Source organism: Vidua chalybeata, chromosome 15, assembly GCF_026979565.1.
Source record: "Vidua chalybeata isolate OUT-0048 chromosome 15, bVidCha1 merged haplotype, whole genome shotgun sequence".
NCBI lineage: Eukaryota > Metazoa > Chordata > Aves > Passeriformes > Viduidae > Vidua > Vidua chalybeata.
This window is the reverse complement of record NC_071544.1, coordinates 6,350,894-6,370,028: the sequence shown is the minus strand read 5'-3', so window position 1 is coordinate 6,370,028 and position 19,135 is coordinate 6,350,894. Positions and strand designations below refer to the sequence as shown.

The following is a 19,135-nucleotide window of genomic DNA, read 5'->3' as shown; positions in this document are numbered from 1 at the left end:
AAATTGGAGTGGCTACAGTCCTCTTGCAGTGGCAGATGTGGTTTCTGTTGGCGCAGTGATCCTGTAGAAAAGGTGTAGTCATTCAGCAGAAACCCCAGCTGTGTCCTCTTGGAAACCTGGGGGAAGGCTGCCTCTCTGCCCAAAAATCCCAGAATATATCTAGGTGGGAATGCTTAGCTCCTCCCCCCTGGGCGGAGCATCCCACAATGGGCTGATGTCATTCTGAGTCATTGCGGTGAGGTGAGTTCTTAATCACCTGTTAAACAGAAACGGGTTTTGGAGGGAGTTATCTCTGAGTCAGGTGGCAAGACATTGATGGGCCCATTAACAAGAGATGAGGAAAACTGCCCAGAAGACAACTGCTACACAGCTGCTAATAGAAAACATCCTGATTCTCAATCTCGGCCATCCTCATGTCCAGGTGGAGCACAGGCATCACAGAATCACTAGGTTGGAACAGACCTTCAAGATAACATTGAGTCCAACCCATGCCCTAACACATCAACTAAACCATGGTACTGAGTGCCACATCCAGTCTTTTTTAAAACACATCCAGGGATGGTGACTTCACCACCTCTCTGGGCAGGCCATTCCAGAACTTTATCACTCTTTCAGTGAAAAACTTTTTCCTAATATCCAACCTATACTTCCCGTGATGCAGCTTGAGACTGTGTCCTCTGGTTCTGTCAGTGCTGCCCAGAGAAAGAGACCATCCCCACCTGACCACAGCCACCTTCCAGGGAATTGTAGAAAGTGACGAGGTCACCCCTGAGTCTCCTTTTCTCCAGGCTGAACACCCGCAGCTCCCTCAGTCGTTCCTCACAGGGTTTGTGTGGCCAGCCCCTCACCAGCCTCGTTGCCTCCTCTGGACGCGCTCGAGTGTCTCAACGTCCTTCCCGAACTGAGGGCCCGGAACTGGACACAGCACTTGAGGTGTGCCCTCACCAGTGCTGAGTACAGGGGAAGAATGACCTCCCTGCTCCTGCTGGCCACACCATTCCTGATCCAGGCCAGGATGCACTTGGCCTTCTTGGCCACCTGGGCACACTGCTGGCCCATGTTCAGTTGGCTGCTGACCAGCACCCCCAGGTCCCTTTCTGCTGGGCACACCATTCTCTGCCTGTAATGTTGCCATTGGGAGTTATTGTGGCCAAAATGCAGGACTCCGCACTTGAATTTATTAAACTTCATCTTATTGGACTCTGCCCATCCATCCAACTGTTCCAGGTCTCTCTGCAGAGCCATTCTACCTTCCAACAGATCAACACGCTCCCAGCTTACTGTCATGTGCAAATTCACTAATGAAAGACTCAACACCCTCATCCATGTTGTCAATAAAGATACTGAACAGAACTGGCCCCAGCACAGAGCCCTGAGGGACTGAGCCAGCCACCACCACTGGTGCCTGTCCCCAGCCAGATGCAGCACCGCTCACCACCCCTCTGTGGGCCGGCCATCCAGCCAGTTCTGAACCCAGCACAGAGTGCTCCTGTCCCAGCCATGGGCTGCAGCTTTTCCAGGAGTGTGCTGTGTGAGACAGTGTCAAAGGCCTTGCTGGAGTCCCAAATAGAAATCATCCACAGCCTTTCCTGCATCCACCAGGTGGGTCACTTAGTCGCAAAAAGAGACCAGATTGGTCAAACGTGACCTACCCCTCCTAAACCCCTCCTGGCTGGGTCTGACACCCTGGCCATCCTTTAAGTGCTGCATGATGACACTAAGTATAAACTGTTCCATTACCAGGATCTTCCTTCCCACCCTTTTTGTGAATGGGTGTCACACTGGCCAGCTTCCAGTCACCTGGAACCTCACCAGTGAGCCAGAACTGTTGGTAAATAATGGGAGAGCAGCTTCACAAGCTCATCTGCCAGCTCCCTCATCACCCTGGGATGGATCCCATCTGGTCTCATGGATTTATGAACATCCAAGCAGCTCAGCACTTCTTTGACTGTCTCCTCCTGGATAACAGGGGGACCATTATGCTCCCTGACACCATCTACCAACCCAGGAGGACACTTGTCCTGAGGACAAGGCATCTTCCAACTAAAGACTGAGGCAAAGAAGGTGTTAAGCACTTCCTCCTTCTCCTTATCTGCAGGTACTGAGTTCCCTCCCTAATCCAAAAGAGAACACAGATTGGTCTTAACAAAGGTTGCTTAGTTTGTGCCTCTTGCCTTGTTGCTGAGCACCATGGAGCAGTCTGGTCCTTGCTTTGAGCCCCCCCTGCAGACAGGGACAGACAGGGATGAGGTCCCCTCTCAGCTGTATCTCCTCTGGAGGCTGAACAGCCCCAGCTCCCAAAGCCTTTCCTTGTAGGGATATCCTTCAATCCCTTCCACAGCCTCTGCTGGACTCGCTCCAGGAGCTCCACATCCCTCCTGTCTTGAGCAGCCCAATTAGACACAGCACTCCAGTCTGGCCTCACCAGGGTTAAGCAGAGGAACAGGATCACCTCCCTGACCTTCTGGCAAAGTTCTTCCTGATTCACCCCAGGATATAATTGGCCTTCAGGGCACTGCTGGCTCAGGGACAGCTCACTGTCCACCAGGACCCGAAGGTCCTTCTCCACAGAGCTGCTCTCCAGCAGATCAGCCCCAGCCTGGTGCATGGGGAGATTCCTTCCCAGGTGTAGATAAGCAAGAATAAGAATAAGAATCCTTGCATTAAGACAAGTGGTAAATTTATAACTGATTCGTTTACTATGGTGTTTCTAAAAAGAAAAAAACACCCAAACCAAACATTCTGCTCAAAGACGTTACTTTTTTATGTACACCTTTCTCTATCGTTTATGCCTTAGTATCATAAAGTTATCACAGCTTATAAATCAGCTGGTAACACTTTGTCTTCATTCTGCTGGAAAAGATCTTTCTCTTCACTGAAGTAATTACTTTTGACAACAATCCATTGTAGAGATCACTGAAGTCTTCAACAGTTACATGATTCCAGTCCTTAACTGTAACATGTAATTTGTCTAAAGAGTCGCATATAAAAAGTTCATTTTTCAAGGCTAGAAAAGTCTGGTCCTCCTTTGCTGTAGTTCCCAGAAATTTCTGCCCCACTGAAGTCAAACCCAGGGTTCTGATGGAAGTAAAATTAAAAATTGTTTAGTAAGTAAATTATTTAGAATAAAAATGCTTTTAAAAAAACCAGTCAACCCACAAAAAAACCTCCTAAATTACGTTTTGTTAATATTCTGCTATTGTAGCAAGAACATATAACAATCAACTTGTCATACATTTATCACAGCACTGAAATTCTTGGAAAATGCATCAACAAACTCTGAATTGTCATAGTTTGGTTGCCTACTGCTGAAGTGACTTTGTAATGCTGTTCTTGACTTAGCAAGTAGTCAGATCTCCCAGAAAAGAAATATTAAGGAAAATTTGAGAAAGAGATCTGGCTTTTGGTGTCCTTCGAAACTGCCTTTTGAAAATCTAAGTATGTGCCTTGATGGATAACAAGGTTCATAAAACTGCTGTTCTCTGCTGCAGTACATAGCCTGCTGATTCAGCTGGTATGTAAAATGTTGTAATTCTACACCTCTGCAGACATGTACAGGAATAGTTGTGTGCCAAAGGTATAGCAAAACAATTTAGGCAATTTTAGTGAAAGCACAAGGAACATCTTTTCCAGCTAGCTATTCCACTCCATCTTACATTATAAACAAGCATATCCAGTAGAGTTTGATGTTCAAATTTTATTGTAAATACAGCTATGTCATAATTCTAGATAACAGAAGTTGTGTGTAACCTAACAAGTGAAAAGTTGTTAGGAAGCTGCAATTACTAAAACAGCAATAGCACCCCTCCAAACTCACCTGAACTTATCAGAAAGCCTGCAGACAGAGTGCAATCTCTTCAAAGCGCAGTGATAAAACCTTGTAAGCATTTTATGCATGTTGAACTAAAGCATATATTCCATGCCATTTGTTCAGCTTTCCTGGCCATAACCTCTGTGTGCTAACAAAACATATAAGGAATAATTATGGTGCTTTAACTTACTTCTCTTTGGAATCTCTCCAGTGTAAGTTTCCTTTGCATCTGGTCCTGTACCCAAGGATCAGCAGCATATTCATTTTCTAACAGAGATGTCCAACAGTTTCCAGCATCTCTGTTTGTCTTCATTAGAACAATTCGTATCAGCTGCCTGTCTTCTGTTGAATGAAAACACATACAGCAAACTTTAAACTCAGTCCTATGTGCTGTTCTTTTCTTGGTTTGGTGAATTCACTGTTAACAAGCACAAGAAGTGAAATAATTTGAATTCTTAATGCCAATGCCAACCTAGTTCTTGATAAATAAATAAACATTAACAAGAGAAAAAAGGCTGAAGCAAAGACAGCCTGTACAGCCATCTCTCCACTTCTGGCCTGTAAGATGCTGAAGCTGTTTTAAGGGATTAAACACAGTTCATAAGTACTTCTATTGAAAACATAAAGCAATCTCTTGGAGATGTTCAAAACAAAGATTTAATCTATTAATATAGACAACTCTGCTAAGGCAATAATGAAAAATTTAAGGTCAGGCTTTACAGAGAGTTATTACCAACAAAAACCAGAACTAAGTTTTAGCAACATATGACCAGATGATTATTTAAACAGTGTGTATGGCCATAGAGAATATATTGGAAGCATGTTTCAAGGTAAATGTGCAGAGTGTTTAGTTCTACTGAAGTGAATAAATACAGCGTTAGAAGTGTATTTTGAAGACAATTTGTGTACTGAAAAAGACTGGGCTTCACTTCAAATTGTATATTAACACTTTTAATTTTAGTGGCTTAAATTACTAAATTATCAATAAATATTTAATATACATATTGAATGGAAAAGAAAATGCTTCACAGGAAAACACTGAGAAGCACAGTCCACAAATATGATTGCCAAACCCCAAAATATTTTGAATATTTTACAGAATTTATGATAAAATGGCCCAATATGCTTTTTTTCCTCATTATATGTAGGAACTTTAGTGTGATTTTTAAATTTCTTTCTGATTCTCTTGGACTGCAGATTTTGTCACTTCTGTCATTCAAGAAAATGTAATGCATAAAAGGTAGTAATTATGGAGAGTCATGGACCACACAGCTGTACCATAACTGTTTACCTTTAAATGAAGGTTTGGAAAAAGCTTCTCACTATATGGAAATGTTTGCAACCCATCGATGAGGACCTTCCAGGATGTGGCATCTCATTAACCTTAGTCTCAAGTGCTTCTGTAATACCTCAGTTCCTTAATCCAGCAATAATGATTGCCTTTTTACAAAGCTATGGGAAGAAAGTAATCTTTTCCATTAATAAAGAGGGGCTAAATTATTCTGCAGTGTCTACTGGAAAATTTTACTGTCTTTATAATGTCACTTCAGATGGAGGTTATTACCTAAGGTCCACGTTCCTTCATCAGTTACTGTAGAGTCAAAAAGTTTACCCTACAAAAGACAGGGACAGTATTACAAATCAGTAAAACCTCTTCAGCATCCAGTTCACATTGAGTTATAGAATTTTACTCACAACTTAACCACCTTATATTCTGCTGAAAATGAAGAGAGTGATCTGGCCCTACAACTACATACTTGCATGTAGCCTGTCAAAGAATTATTGCTTATTATGCAATTATTTTTTAAATTGAAGCATTTAATACCTTGTTTCAGTATCTGGAGTCATTGAAAAGGCTTGTGTTTCTCAGCAGGTAATGTCATTTCTAATAATCTTGTCATGAAAATGCAAGTGTTTTTGCCAGGAGAGACATCTAGTTCTGGTGCAGGGCACAGGTAGTATGAGCAGCTCATTATAAATGTGAAAGTAAATCTGTCTTTAGGCTGTTTGTTTTGGTTTTTTGTTTTATTTTTTGTTTGTTTGTTTGTTTTTGTTTGGTTTTTTGTTGGTTTTTGTTGTTTTGTTTTGTTTTTTTTTTTTTTTTTGCTTTCTGGAGCAATTGAAGCTGTGCACTGAAATGCTGTCCACATTCATATTAAAATCCATGTAAGATTGTATTTTTATTTTTCATAGAATCACAGAATGGACTGGATTGAAAGGGACCTTAAAGTTCATCTAATTCCAGCTGCCTGCCATGGGCAGGGACACCTTCCCAGGCTGCTCCAAGCCCCATCCAAGCTGGCCTTGGGCACTTCAGGGATGGGGCATCCTGTGGGCACCCTGTGCCAGGGCCTCCCCACCCTCACAGCAAAGAATTTCTTCCTAATATCCAATACAACGCTGTCTTCTGACAGTTTAAAGCTTTTCCCCCTTGTCCCATCACTACATGGCCTTGTAAGAAGCCCCTCTCCAGCTCTCTTAGCATGTACTGGAGGACAAGCACCATTTGTAAAACCTCCTGAAAGTGAACAAGGAATGTCATTTCTAATGTATCAAGCTTGGGATGAAGAACGGAGAGGCACCACAGGGCACAGATGTGCAAGCCTTCTCTCAGGCCACTAATGACAGCACATGAGGGAGGACACAGTCTAAGCTGTGCCAGGGCAGGTCTGGGTTGGACATCAGGAAGAAATTTCACAGAAAGAGTGACTAGACATCGGATCGGGCCGCCCAGGGAGGTGGCGGAGTCAGTCCCTGGAGGTGTTTAAGGAAAGCCCAGGGTCGGCTGACACAGTGGTCGGTCACAGGCTGGACTCGATGATCTCAGAGGTATTTTATAACCCAACTGAGCCCGTGCCCCCCCGGCGCCCCGCGGCCTACGCGTCGGACGGGCGGCCGGCCCGCTCCCCCCGGCTGCCCGCGGTACCTGCAGCAGCTCCTGCCCGCCCACGGCCAGGGAGATGTGCCGGCTCCGCAGGCTGCAGCGCACGTCCTTGGCGCGGGTGCCCGGCGGGACGCGCACCTCGATGAACACCTCCTCCAGCGTCTGGTACCAGCGGCCCCAGGGCGTCCCGCAGGGCACCACCCCGCTGCGCTCCTCGAACGGAGCCGACATGGGACACGGCGGCAGCGCTCAGCTCCGCGATCCGCACCGAACCGCACAGAGCCCCGCACAGTGAGAAGTGGGACAGTGGGACAGTGGGACAGTAAGCCCCGCGCCTCACCGCGCCGCTCCGCGCCGCTCCGCGCTCCCGGCCCCGCTCCCCGCCCCGGCCCGCCGGGAGCGCCCGCCCCGCGCACGCGCACCGCCGGCCACGCCCCCCGCCGGGCCGCAGCGCGCCTGCCCCGCTCCGGGCGCTCCGATTGGCCGAGGCGGGCGGGGCGGCGGCAGCTGATTGGCTGGTCGGCGCGCGCTGCGGCCGTTGGCCCCTTTGAACGCCGGGCCGCGGGGTCCCAGAGCCGTCATGGCGTCCGCGCGCGCGCCGCTCCGCCGGCACCTCCACCGCGATGGGAGCGCTGGTACGTGAGGAGAGGGGACGGAGGGAGCGGGGCAGCCGGTCGGCGGCGACAGAGGGGCGGGGACCGGCCTCAGGGTGTCCCTTCCTGTGAGGAGCAGCCCGTAGCGCGGTGCCTGAGGGCTCTCTCAGTTCTCGCAGGGGTCCCCTTCTAACGCAGAAGGTCCCGACTTCGTGTCTAGCCCTGCCATGCCAAATACAGTAACGTGTGTAATGTCCTTAGTAACTAAAGCGGTGCCAAGCCTTGCTGGCCTCTGGTTCGGTAGTACAGCGCTGTAAGAGGAACGTGCAGAGCTTGTCACGGCTGAGGCATTGCTAGCGAGAGCGTTTTCTGATGTACGAGTCTCTCACAGTGAGGTTTTGGCTGTAGATTTACCCTCGATGTGTTATCAGCCTCAACTCATCAAAGCTGAAAACTCTGTCATTTGCCTTCATTGTTCTTCGCTGTTCTGAAAATCTCATTTTTAGCACGTACCCCTCTGCAAGGATCCCGTAGCGTTAAGCCATCAGATGGAGTGGGAAGTTTGCTGTCCTCTGAAGCATGCCAAGGGGTTAGGAAACAGAAGAGTAAGTAAAAATTGCCCAGAACACAATGATAACATATCTTTAGATGCTGCAATGGTTAGTGCTGTTACTGTTCTGCTGTTCAGAATTCGTTTCTGTTGCAGAGATTCACTGCCTGCCTTCCAGTTCAAAGGAGCAGCTGTCAAGACATCTATTGGAATCTTCCAAAAATAGCTTTATATGTGATTTCTGCTAATTAGAGGGGGACTTCTGGAGGTCTAATAAACTACTTATTTACATAGGGTTTAGAGATATTTTCATGTATTTTTAATATTTAAAGCATCCCTCAGATCAAAACTGACATTATACATTTGGATCATGGCAGGGAAACTTGGCAGAAGTGGAAATACCAAAACTGTCACCTGGTAGTCTCTCTCTCTAAACTTTGTCAAATGCCCCCATGACTAATATTGAACTGGCTGACTTCAGTAAAAAAGTAGCTGGTATTGAGTTGTGAAGCTGATAGTCTAACATCCAGGTGGAATGTTGTCTTTTGTACACAGTCAATTAACCTCGTGTGGTTTGGTTACATTTGCCTCCCTGTGTGCATGCACACCCTCTTCCTTCACCATCCCCTTCTACTGCCTTCTGCAGGTGAGACAAATCTGAGCAGTGAGAAGAGTGCACCCACCCCAGTAACTGCAAGGAGACTCACATCTCTTGGATCAACAGTAAGACTGCTGTGGTGTCTGTAGTGCTGCTCAATCTCTCTGACTGCTTAAACAATGCAGCCTCTTCATGCAATTGTCATTAATCTAACCAAGTGAGCTATGGAACATGTTGTTTTATCTGTACTCCTTAAGACCTAAGCAGGAAAAATTGCTGAAATTGCTGCATCCTTGGGAATCATGATAATTAACTTGGGACTACTGAGCAGCTTGTTATTTTTGGTGCTACACTCTTGGGATTTCTTTTCCTCTTGCTTACTGTGTAATTATGGTTTGACTTCTTTTTAAAGAGATGGTGTTCCTGCTCTCATGGGCTGGGCAAGGCAGAGTGGAAACCTGGTGGTGGAAGAAACAGGAGGGGATGGTACTGCATATACAGGTTCTCAATGTCCTATGCAAGGATATGGATTTTATGTTAATAGCTTAACAGGCTGAAAAATGATCGCCCTGATGTGCTGATTAGATTCATGAGTATTGATCATGCAGCATGCAATTCTACAAACAAACCCGAGGTGAAGATATTAAAATGTTTTTATGAAGCTAAAGTTTCCAACTTTGTTAATCTTCCTGTCCCTGTGGTTATGAGCTGTCCCTTCAGAGTATAAGGGTAAACCCCATCTTAACCTGATACTTTTCTGCCATGTCTGGGAGAGACAAAGGTTTGCTCTTTTTTTGTGTATCTTTGTCTATATGTAGCACTTACACTAGTATTTGTGTTCAGCTACTATGAAGCTAGGGATTTCTAACACATCTCTCTTCCAAAGCCAGCTAATGGGATTGTGAAGACTAAAAAAGATGCTATGCTTATGAAAGAGAAAAAGAAACAGAAGGCACTGGAGAAGGAGGTATGAATCCATTGTGTGAGTGAAATTCTGTCATGTCTCCGCCCCCTTACAATAATAAAAACCACAAGCTGGTAGAATTGGCCTCTTTTGCATCAGACAGCATACAAGTAGTTTACAAACAGCTCTGTGCACAAGAAAGATTATCAGATATTATGGATGTACAAAGCTAATGGATTTGCATTAATTCCTGCTGATTGTGAATGACTATTGTCAGTTTTTTCAAAAACAGAACTAAGTCCTCTTTGGCTACCCCAAAAAGGCTGTGTTTTATTGAACAATCTCTAGCTGAACTTTTTTGCTCACTAATTGTCATACTTTTAATGCTTATGAGGCACCCTAAACTGTATCAGCACACTTCTGTGTGCTAATTGGTGCCTTGTGTCTCAAATGTCATGTTCTGCCTTTTGTCTGTCACAGCCAAAAAGGAGAATTGGCTTCTGTGTCCCATTAAAGCTAAGACTATTCTAATTTTAACATGCTGTGCTGGCTTGGTAGCATAAAATAAGTCAGATGAAATGTTGCTATTGTATGGTGTGTAATAATAGAGAATTGTGGTGATTCCTTCCTGTGAATGACAGTTGCAGATACATATTCTGAATGAAAGTAAATAGTTTGGATAGCTATGCTTGTGGTTTACTTGGCTAAACTAATGATAGTTGGAAATAAAGAAAATACCTCATGTTTTAGATTCGTACATTAGTGAGAGAGCGTGGAGAGCAGGATAAAAAACTTCGGGCTCTGGATGAAGATCTTGTTAAGATTGAAGCGAAACTGAGTGCTGCAGTTCAGGAGAAAACCTCTCTTTCAGCAAATGTTGCATGCCTGAAAAAACAGCTTCTGGAGTTAACAAGAAGCAATGAACTACTAAAGTCAAAGGTATTCAGACAAATAAGTGCATCTTTGCTTTGCCTTTGCTGTTATTGAGCTTCCTGTGCAAGAGGAAGCTTTGCTGATCAGCTCGTGTTTTGACATAAAGCATGTCTGGTTTGGGATCTTGTGCCCTTCTGTCTAAACACAGAGTGGGAGGGGAATGCTTGGAAAGGGTTGTGTGAACAGCAATTTGGAGAAAGGAATTACACTTGGTGTTTTTATCTTCTTTTCTAACAAGCTGTCTGAAGATGGTGTGCAGAAGAAAATGAGCAGCCTGTGCATGGAGTTGATGAAGCTCAGAAACATGAGGGATGCGAAGGAAAAGGTATGACCGTTTGTACAGGACAGTAATTCTGAGCTGCTCAGGAATAAAACCAATGATCCTCAGTATAGTTTAAAGCTCTTGGTGGTAGTTGTTTAACAAGTGGCTGATCCCTTTACAGAGGGATACTTGCAATCACATTTAGCATAGTAGCTGGTGCTGTTATTAAACAGGAGTGATGACTAAGTTTCATTTCACCACTGTCTCTTCCACAATGCCTTTTTTTCTTTTACTAAATCTCATTTTAATGTTAATATGGTGTATTTTGTTTCTTTTTTTAAGACTGCACTGGCAAAGCAGGAAAACATGGAAATGAAGCTGCAGGAAGTGCAAAGGAATCTAGAGCATTCAAAAGGAAAAGTAGCACAGTTACAAGAAAAATTGTAAGTGCTAGGAAGGGAATTAGATGAGATGGCTGCGTTTCCCTTCTTGTCCTTTGGAGTAATCAAAAATTGAGGCTGTCTCCCAAATGAGAAGGAGTAGACATTGTCAGTGTTTGTAATCTGGAACAAATACCATGGAATGAAGTTCTAACAACTGCTGTGGTTTGTTAAAACTGCCATTAGAAACATTGTTTCTCTAGTGTATCTAGCCTTTTTTCCAAAAAACAAACTGTATCACGTCAAGCCTTTGTCTTCCAGTAAGACAAAGTTTTACTGGGTGGGTTTTCTTGGGTATGGGGAGGAAAGACGTGTCTTTAGAAAATAATTGTTGTTCAGGTTGGAGGAGAACATTTGTATGGATGGGATATTTCTGGCCCTTTAGACTACTAAGTTAGGAATAAGCAAGAATAGGAAAGCATTAGAGCAGGAGCTAAAATCCTAATTGAGCAGTCAGGCATTTGGCTTGGATTTGATGAACACATTCATGTTCACCAGAAAAGTGCATTGAAGAGCCATTGCGGTGCCTTCAGAGCTGCTTTGATGTGGACACCTGCTCTGAAGAAAGGCAGCTGCAGACTCTCTTGGTTTCAGCAGCTCTAGGTGGATAGAGAGTGGGTTCTAACTCAGCACTTTCTATTCTGCCCAAAAAAGTCACATGCTGCACAGGAACAGTGCACTAATGTGCAGCCTATTGCTGAGGATAGTGACCTGGGATGAACTTCCAAGCTATGTTCAGTGTCAGGTTGGCACAATTGGCACTGCAGCATGAACTTGGCTGTTAAAATATACAAAGGTAATAATGCAGGTAGTGCAAGTCACAAAGGGATGACATGCTGATTTTCTACAAAAGCTGCATTATTGTGTTGGTAGCATATTGCTTGTGGCAAAATGTGGCTTAGCATCTTTTCTACAATGAGAAGACTATTTGGAACAAGGATGAAAAGAGAGTAGAATCATCTCTTAGAGCCAATATCAGTTTTTCAGTCAAACGTATGTGTTACTACTTAACTCTGGACTTCTTAAAATATATCTGTCATAAAAACTGTCTGGTTTTAGGTCTGCTACTGAGAGAGAGAAATTTGAAGAAAAGTCTGACACTGAAAAACTCTTGGAATATATTAGAGAGCTCAGGTAACAACAAATTGTTCTCAAGAAGGCAGCTTTCCTCTTGAAAACTAACAATCCGAAGCATTTTCCTTTGTGTTCATGTGTAAGCTTACAAACAAAATTTAGTGGTAACAAGTGCCTGATTTTTTTTTTCTACAGTAGTGTTGCAGAAACAGCTGAGAAATACAAACTAGATGTTGCCCAGATGGAGGAGACACTGAGTAAGAAAGACCAAGATATTGAGATCCTGAGGAATGCCCTCAAAGCAAAAGAGGAAGAGTCATGTAAGCTGATGAAAGAACTTAATGGGAGGTGTCAATTGCTTCAACAAGAGAAAGGTAATTGTTCTTGTACACTGTTCCATATGTGGGATCACTCACATGTCTTAAAGCATCTCAAATAGGTGTTTTCTAAAATGTCAGTTTAGACTGGTTTGTTCCAAATGAGAAGTCAAGTCTCTGAGCTCCAGCTAGAAACATCAAGGCATGTTTTTAATAACAGAGAAATCACTTCACATCTGACATCTGTTAAGTCTGAATTGGTGTTTCTGTGGAGGGTACCTTGGGTGCATAGTATGCAATGAAAATTCTAGAAGTGGCTTTAATCTATCTGAAAGGTGAACACTAAGATGTTCTTGTTCCTTACTCTTCACTGAGAAGCAGTAAAATAGTGTGTGAATTCACTGCTAGCAGCTTGTTCTCAGATTCACTGAGGTGTTGGGAATGTGGCAAGGATCCTTCTTCACCTCCTTACTCCTTCTCTCCCAACAGTAGCCACTCTGCAATCTGAGACATGTACTCAATTTTCTGTACCAGCTGCCTTCTGTGTGCTGGTTTGTGGAAGAAGCTTTGGGGAACTCATGTAGTTGTGTTCCCTGCCATACTGCTCTTCTGGTGAAGGCTAATTGCTTGGTCCAAACACTTCTGCTGTTAAAGTTATTTTAAAGTGGTATACCTTGAGCCAATTTTGAGGAGTTTCCAGATGGGTTGTACGTATCGATTTGTTTTGTGGGGGGTTTTCTTTCTGTGTTTTTGGTAGTTAGGCAAGGGAAAAACAAAGATGGAATGGAAGTATTATGATTAATACATATTGTAGCTATTTGAAGATAGAGAAGGGAATTTATGGTATATTGACAATTTTTCTATGCAGAGAAAGAGTTGTCTGAGGCCAAAGGACAATTCCTGAGTATGAATGCTGAAATAGAAGACCTGAAAAAAAAAATTGATTTGGTGGAACAAGAACACCAAAACCTCCTTCAGAAACACGAGGAGGTCATCTCTCAGCTGCAGCAAGAGAAGGTAAATATAGGCTATGAACTAGTCTACAATAGATTGTAATCCCAAGGATTGGCACTAAAAATTGTTGTTTTGGTTATGCAAAAGATGTGCATTCTACAGATTAGGTTGTTGTTAATATGGCAAAGTGAGTACTGGCCTGCAGAAGCTTGTGTGGCCTAATAGGACTAAGAATCACTGCTGGTGGGATGGGAGTTTTGGTTCTTCCCATAGATTTGAAACTTAAATGCTGTAAATTAACCCTTGACTACCCAGAAATTACTGGTAGTTTTAAAATCTGTGGTACTCTGGCATGTAGGAGTCATCTGCATCAATGCAGCAGAAGTTACTAGAGTTTGAAGATGAGCTAACAAGTGAGAGACGTCTTCTGGAAGAAGAGCTGAATGGTACCATGAAGGAGCTGAATAAATTGCATGCGAAGGAGAAGAAAGCTGAAAAGTTGGTGAAGCGACTGGAACAGGAAATCAAATCTCAAGGTCTTGAACTCACACAGATGGAAGAAGAATTGAAAGGGTTTGTGAAAGAAACTTTTTCTGATTCAAGCTTTGAAAGGAAAAATTAGTAGTAAATCAGCAGAGCTTCTGAGCGCAGTTCATGTTTTAGAGACCTGAGCAGATCAGAAGTTATTTCTTGTTGATTGTTGATTACTGATAGTGATGAGATCTAATCACTAGCACTAGTAACTTGAGTCAGTATTAATAGTAACTTGAGTCAGTTTTACATTGTTGTAATTTGAAACAAAAAAAAAGCCAGTTTGGATTTCCTTGAAAGGCTGGTATTGTAGTGCTCTGACCTTGCTGTGCTGGGTAAGATATGTGCATGTTGCACTTGCTATTTCTGTCCTGGAGAAGGCAATGACAAAAATATTTTTAATCCAGCTGTTTCTTGTTTAAGTTTACTATTATGTCTTCAGTCTATTCTACAGCTCCCTTGGAAAACAAGGGGAGGGGAAAATCCTTAGTAATACCTGTTGTGAAGATTGTGCTTTAGCATGTGAGAAGTTATGGGTTTGTCACAATTAATTTATTGCTGCTGCTTCAAGCTTTCTGTAACTGATAACAGCATTTGGTGATGTGTTCACACATGCTTCTATCCAGAGTGTAATGCTGAATTTTTATTGCAGAAAGAATGCAGAGTTGGAGCAAATCAAGGCAATGCATAGCAGTGCTGTATCGAAAATCCAAGAAGAGCACAGCAATACACTGCAGGATCTTGGAAAGACTATTGCTGACTTTGAAAGGTATTTAAGTTTTATTAATGTGTAGGACAGGCATTATCTCTAAGATGACAATAAAATGTACTGTTCATTTATGTGCCTTGGTACTTCACACCACATGTTAGTGTTGGCATGGCATTTGAGCAGAGGATTTTGTGATGGTATTTGGTGGCATTAGGAATTTGTCTTGAGTACTGGGCAAGTATAGCGACACAGTATCATTATCTAGTTCAGGAAATTCGTTATTTCTTCCAAAATGTAACCAGCTGGAGGAGTTCAGTGGTCTTGAGTCAAAAAGAGATTTGTAACTAGTGATGGTGTTCTTGACACTGAAATATCTTGCAAAAAGACTTATACAGACTCAAAATTTGCACTGAATTGAAAGTAGTTTCCTACAGTTATTGCAATTCTTTTACCTTAAAATATTCAGGTTTAGAAAGTATATAAAAAGTGATACTGTTATTAGTAGGTATGTGTGTCACCCATGAAGGATCCTGTGGGATATTTGCCAATGCCAACTACAGACAGTAGGTGCTTTGCTGCTTAAAATAAGCTTCAGAGAGAGTAGGTCCTTTGTGCTTTAAAATACCTACAAGATATAGTAATATCTGTATCACAGAATTTGTCATAGTGTTAGTGCTTATGGCTTTATGGAGCAGTGATGTGGTTTCTTTCCTTCCTTTGGATTTATCAGTGCCTGTACACTGCCATATCTTCAGGTTATAAAATCTTTGATACTTGCTAGCATGAGCTCATATTGCTCATTGTAATGTGTGAACATTTCAATCTGTATTTTGCCTGAAGTAACAAGGTTTTTCTCACTTATACTGTAATACCAGCTACAAGAAAACATCAGCTGAAGAAATTTGCAGTTGTAAACTGGAGAATTCCTCTCTGCGAGAAGAAATTGCCAACCTAAAAAAAGTAGGCCAAGAGAATCTGCAGTTGCTGCAAGAAGCAGAATACACTAAAAACAAAGCAACTGAAGAATATGCAAGGTACTACACAGACAAACTTTTCCTTAAGCTAAAGAATGCAAAGTGAGGCTTGCCTTTCTAACTAGAACCTCATGTGATGCTCTAAAGATCAGATCAGTATTTGGTGTAAGCTGAAGTTTGTTGCTTTTCCCAGTGCAGAAAGTTGAAAATACTGATAGACAAAATTTATTCAGTTTATATGCATTAGGAAACTGGTCTGTCCAATCTGTTACTTTGAATTTTGTTTATATGTGGAACATAGAGGAAAAGGAAAATACTTGAATGAAATATGTTGGAATATTGTCTGTTACAGTGGCTGCTCTGCAAATGAGATCCCCAGAGGTGACAAGCAAATACTTAATGCAAAACTCACTCTCTGCCACTCCAGTCTGAATGATGTCACCTCAAATTCTGCTCACAAGCAGATGTCAATTAATCTTCCATGAGTTGCCACACTGTGATGATATAAACTGAGGTCCTCTCTGCCTAATATGAGGCATCACAGTGCAGCTGATGAGAAATATGACCCCAGAAGTTGTGTTAGGCCAGTTGCTGAGGACATGCTTCTGACTGTCTAACAGCAGTTTAGTGATCCATGTTCTCTATGGTTCTGTGCTGGTTAAGATGCTGCCCTTTCTTTCCTCCCACCTGCTTAATGTCTTCAGTTGGCATTAGAGCTGTTAAAAAAAACAAACTGAAGAGCTATTTCCTGGCTGTGGTGGCAGGGAAGGGATGGAACAAACAGCTGGGGCTGAAGAGGGGGCAGTTCTTTTAGGTGTAGGATTTTTGAAATCTTGCATACATCCACACTGAACAGTCTTGATTAGTTCCTGCTTGAGCAAATCTCTCTATGTAAAGCCTGACTACTAAACCATCCCTGCTGAAAGCTGTTGGCATTGAGCAACACGATCTTTCTTTGCTTCAAAAGGACTGCTTGCGTCCTTATAGGAAAAGGTAAAAATATTGTTCATCTTAATTGCCTTCTGTACTATTTTATTTGTGGCACTGCTTGTGCAAACCTTTATTTCAATTCTACTAAAAGCTTTTCAACCATGGTTACTTGTGGGTTTTAGATTTAGTGTAGTGGGAAAAAAGTAAAAATCAAGGGCTCATTAAGAAATTATGGTATTTTCCTCAGGATGCTTTTAGAAGTCCAGACCAAGCTTGCATTAAACGAAGCAGAAACAGAGAGGACAAAAGAGTCGTGCCTTGCACAAGTGACTGAACTTCAGGAGAAACTAGAGCAAACTGAAAATCTGAAAAGAGAACTTGAAGCAGAAAGATCAAGGTGACTTTCTCAAACTTAAACTGCATAAGATGGCACAGCCAAGTTTTATTGGGAAGAACTGCTGAGAGCTAATAAAGAACATAACAAACCTCTGCTTCTTGCTTTTTAGGAAAACCATAAGTGAAGATATGACCTCTAGCTTAAAGAAAGAGATCAATACCTGGCGTAAACTGTATGAAGATTTACACAACAAAGTTAAGCCTTTTCAGGTGTGTAGAGAAGTAGATGTTTGTTAGTATCTGTTGACATAAGACTTTTGCACTTGGCTCAAGTTCTACTTTTGAGAAGTAAATATGCTACTTCCCATTCTAAGGCATTTATTTTGCAGTGGTTTCCAAAGTTACTATCCAATGAGCCAGCTATTCCCCTTCCCAAACTAATCTTCCTTGATAGATTTTAGTTCAGTAAAAAGTTACGTTCAGTTGAAAGATTTCTATGTTCATATGCATTTCAGCAACAATTAGATGCTTTTGAAGCAGAGAAGAATGTTCTCCTGGAGGAGCATGGGGCAGCCCAAGAAGAACTGAATAAACTGAGTGATGCATATGCTAAACTACTTGGCCACCAGAACATGAAGCAAAAAATCAAGCATGTTATGAAGCTCAAGGAAGACAATGCCCACCTGAAGCAGGTTTGTGAAATGAAAAATTAGAAATCTGTAAGTTACTAATGTGCTTGATGCGTTTGTTTGTTGTTCTAAATATTTATAGACTAGTCCTGCAAGCTACTTATTCCTTGGTTCCTAAATTCCCTGCACGAAGCAGATTACAATAAATCACCAGCCTCTAGAAATGCCAAGAGTTTTATTTTTGACTGAAATGACAACATACAGAGGGATCAGCAGTACAAATAAGTACCTCTACTCTTTGGTTGGCTTTTCTTACCTTTTTTGGGGTCCTAGACTTTAAATAAACTATGTGCTGAAACTTTGAGTGCCATACTGCTTAGTGGTGGTGCACAATGCCTATATGTGCTGCTAGTTTCTTTACACCTATGTGTTTGGGTTGGGTTTTAATGCCACCAATAATTGTCTATATGTTTAGCATTAGGCAAAATGGCTCCCTTAGTAAATGCTGAAGCAAGCTCTTCTCCTGTTCTTCATCTAACTTCCAAGTCTTGTTTTCCCCAGGATGTCTCAAAACTGCGTGCATTGCTAGCCAAGGAAAAGCAAACCAACAGACATCTCCAGGAGCAGCTGTGTGCAGTACAGGGCATTAAGCGTTTTGATCCTTCCAAAGCTTTCCAGCATGATAGCAAGGAAAATATTCCCCCAAAAACACCTTTAAAAGAAGGTAAGTTTGATGTAGCCTTTGTACCTCTGAAGCTTAACCAAAGAAGGTATAAGAGTCTTGCATAGTCTGCTGCATCTGAGGGAGGTGAATGATGTCTCTTGTTCCACAGCAGATGTTGGAGGCTGCATCAATGGGGTACTCCCAGTGTACTTTCCAGCCCAGATCCTTACAACCTGACAGGAACAGATGGTGTGCCAGGTCAGACAGCAGAGCCATTTTCCTTCTGTCACCAGCTCACGTGTTTCTGCTGATGAGGTGACAGGAAGTGTCTCCTGCACAGGTCATGGGGTACAAGTGGCTCAGCCAGACCCCTTTGCACCCTGGTTCTTTAGCTGCTACCTGGCAGTACCTTACACCACTGCAGGTGTCAGAGTAAGATGTAAAACTGCTGCAGATAAATGTGAAGTGGAAGAACAGATGGAGAGAACATGGGGGCACACCAAGGAAAGCAGGGTAGGGGAGAGAGTTTCATTATAGTGTCTGTTCCAGGGTCTGAAATCCTGGCTTGCCTGCAAGGTTCAGTGTAGGGCCTTCTGCCCCCAGGACATAAGAAATTACTTAATGTGGTGGGAGCAATAGGTGAAAAACTCAAACTTAGTAACATTTTTGCATTGCAGGTAATAAAAACAAAATTTGAAGTCTTCTTGGTATCAAGAAAACAGCCCATAAGATGACTACAGGAGACTTCAAGACTGCTTCTTCAAGGTGAACTTGGATGCTGTATATAATACAGATCAGTAGGAGGCCTAGAGAAATGATCTAAAATTATATATTTTTAGAAAACCTATGTTATACTGAGAAGCAACAGGTGACAGCATGTTTCTGATTCCTGGTAACATCATTACAGGCATGAACTCTGAAAAGTGTTCGCTGTTGCATGTTTTGGATATGCTGAGGCTGCTTAGTTAGGTTTTGAACAAAGCATTTTAAGTTTGGAAAAGGAGAATAAGCACTGGAGAATAAGATTACAAATGAAATTGGA

General features: G+C 42.6%; 2 protein-coding genes across 3 annotated transcripts; one reads left to right on the top strand and one right to left on the bottom strand.

Moving 5' to 3' along the window:
- Nucleotides 1–2,676: 2,676 nt before the first annotated feature.
- On the bottom strand, nt 2,677–7,004 carry NUDCD2 (NudC domain containing 2). Its single transcript, XM_053956552.1, has 4 exons — nt 6,738–7,004; nt 5,376–5,424; nt 4,002–4,153; nt 2,677–3,078 (listed from the first exon to the last, which is right to left on the bottom strand). Exons 1-4 carry the CDS (start codon nt 6,924–6,926, stop codon nt 2,995–2,997), a joined length of 474 nt encoding a protein of 157 aa, XP_053812527.1. The 5' UTR covers nt 6,927–7,004; the 3' UTR covers nt 2,677–2,994.
- A 242-nt stretch (nt 7,005–7,246) lies between these two features.
- HMMR (hyaluronan mediated motility receptor) lies at nt 7,247–19,135 on the top strand. Of its 2 annotated transcripts, none has more exons than XM_053956619.1 (18): nt 7,247–7,330; nt 7,795–7,893; nt 8,485–8,561; nt 9,323–9,403; nt 10,091–10,279; nt 10,512–10,598; nt 10,878–10,978; nt 12,035–12,109; nt 12,248–12,423; nt 13,235–13,383; nt 13,679–13,893; nt 14,504–14,620; nt 15,436–15,594; nt 16,712–16,861; nt 16,971–17,070; nt 17,316–17,492; nt 17,991–18,153; nt 18,771–19,135. In XM_053956619.1, exons 1-18 carry the CDS (start codon nt 7,276–7,278, stop codon nt 18,788–18,790), a joined length of 2,190 nt encoding a protein of 729 aa, XP_053812594.1. In that variant the 5' UTR covers nt 7,247–7,275; the 3' UTR covers nt 18,791–19,135. The 2 variants fall into 2 exon arrangements, with proteins under 2 accessions (XP_053812594.1, XP_053812593.1); XM_053956618.1 differs by having other exon boundaries at nt 12,245–12,423.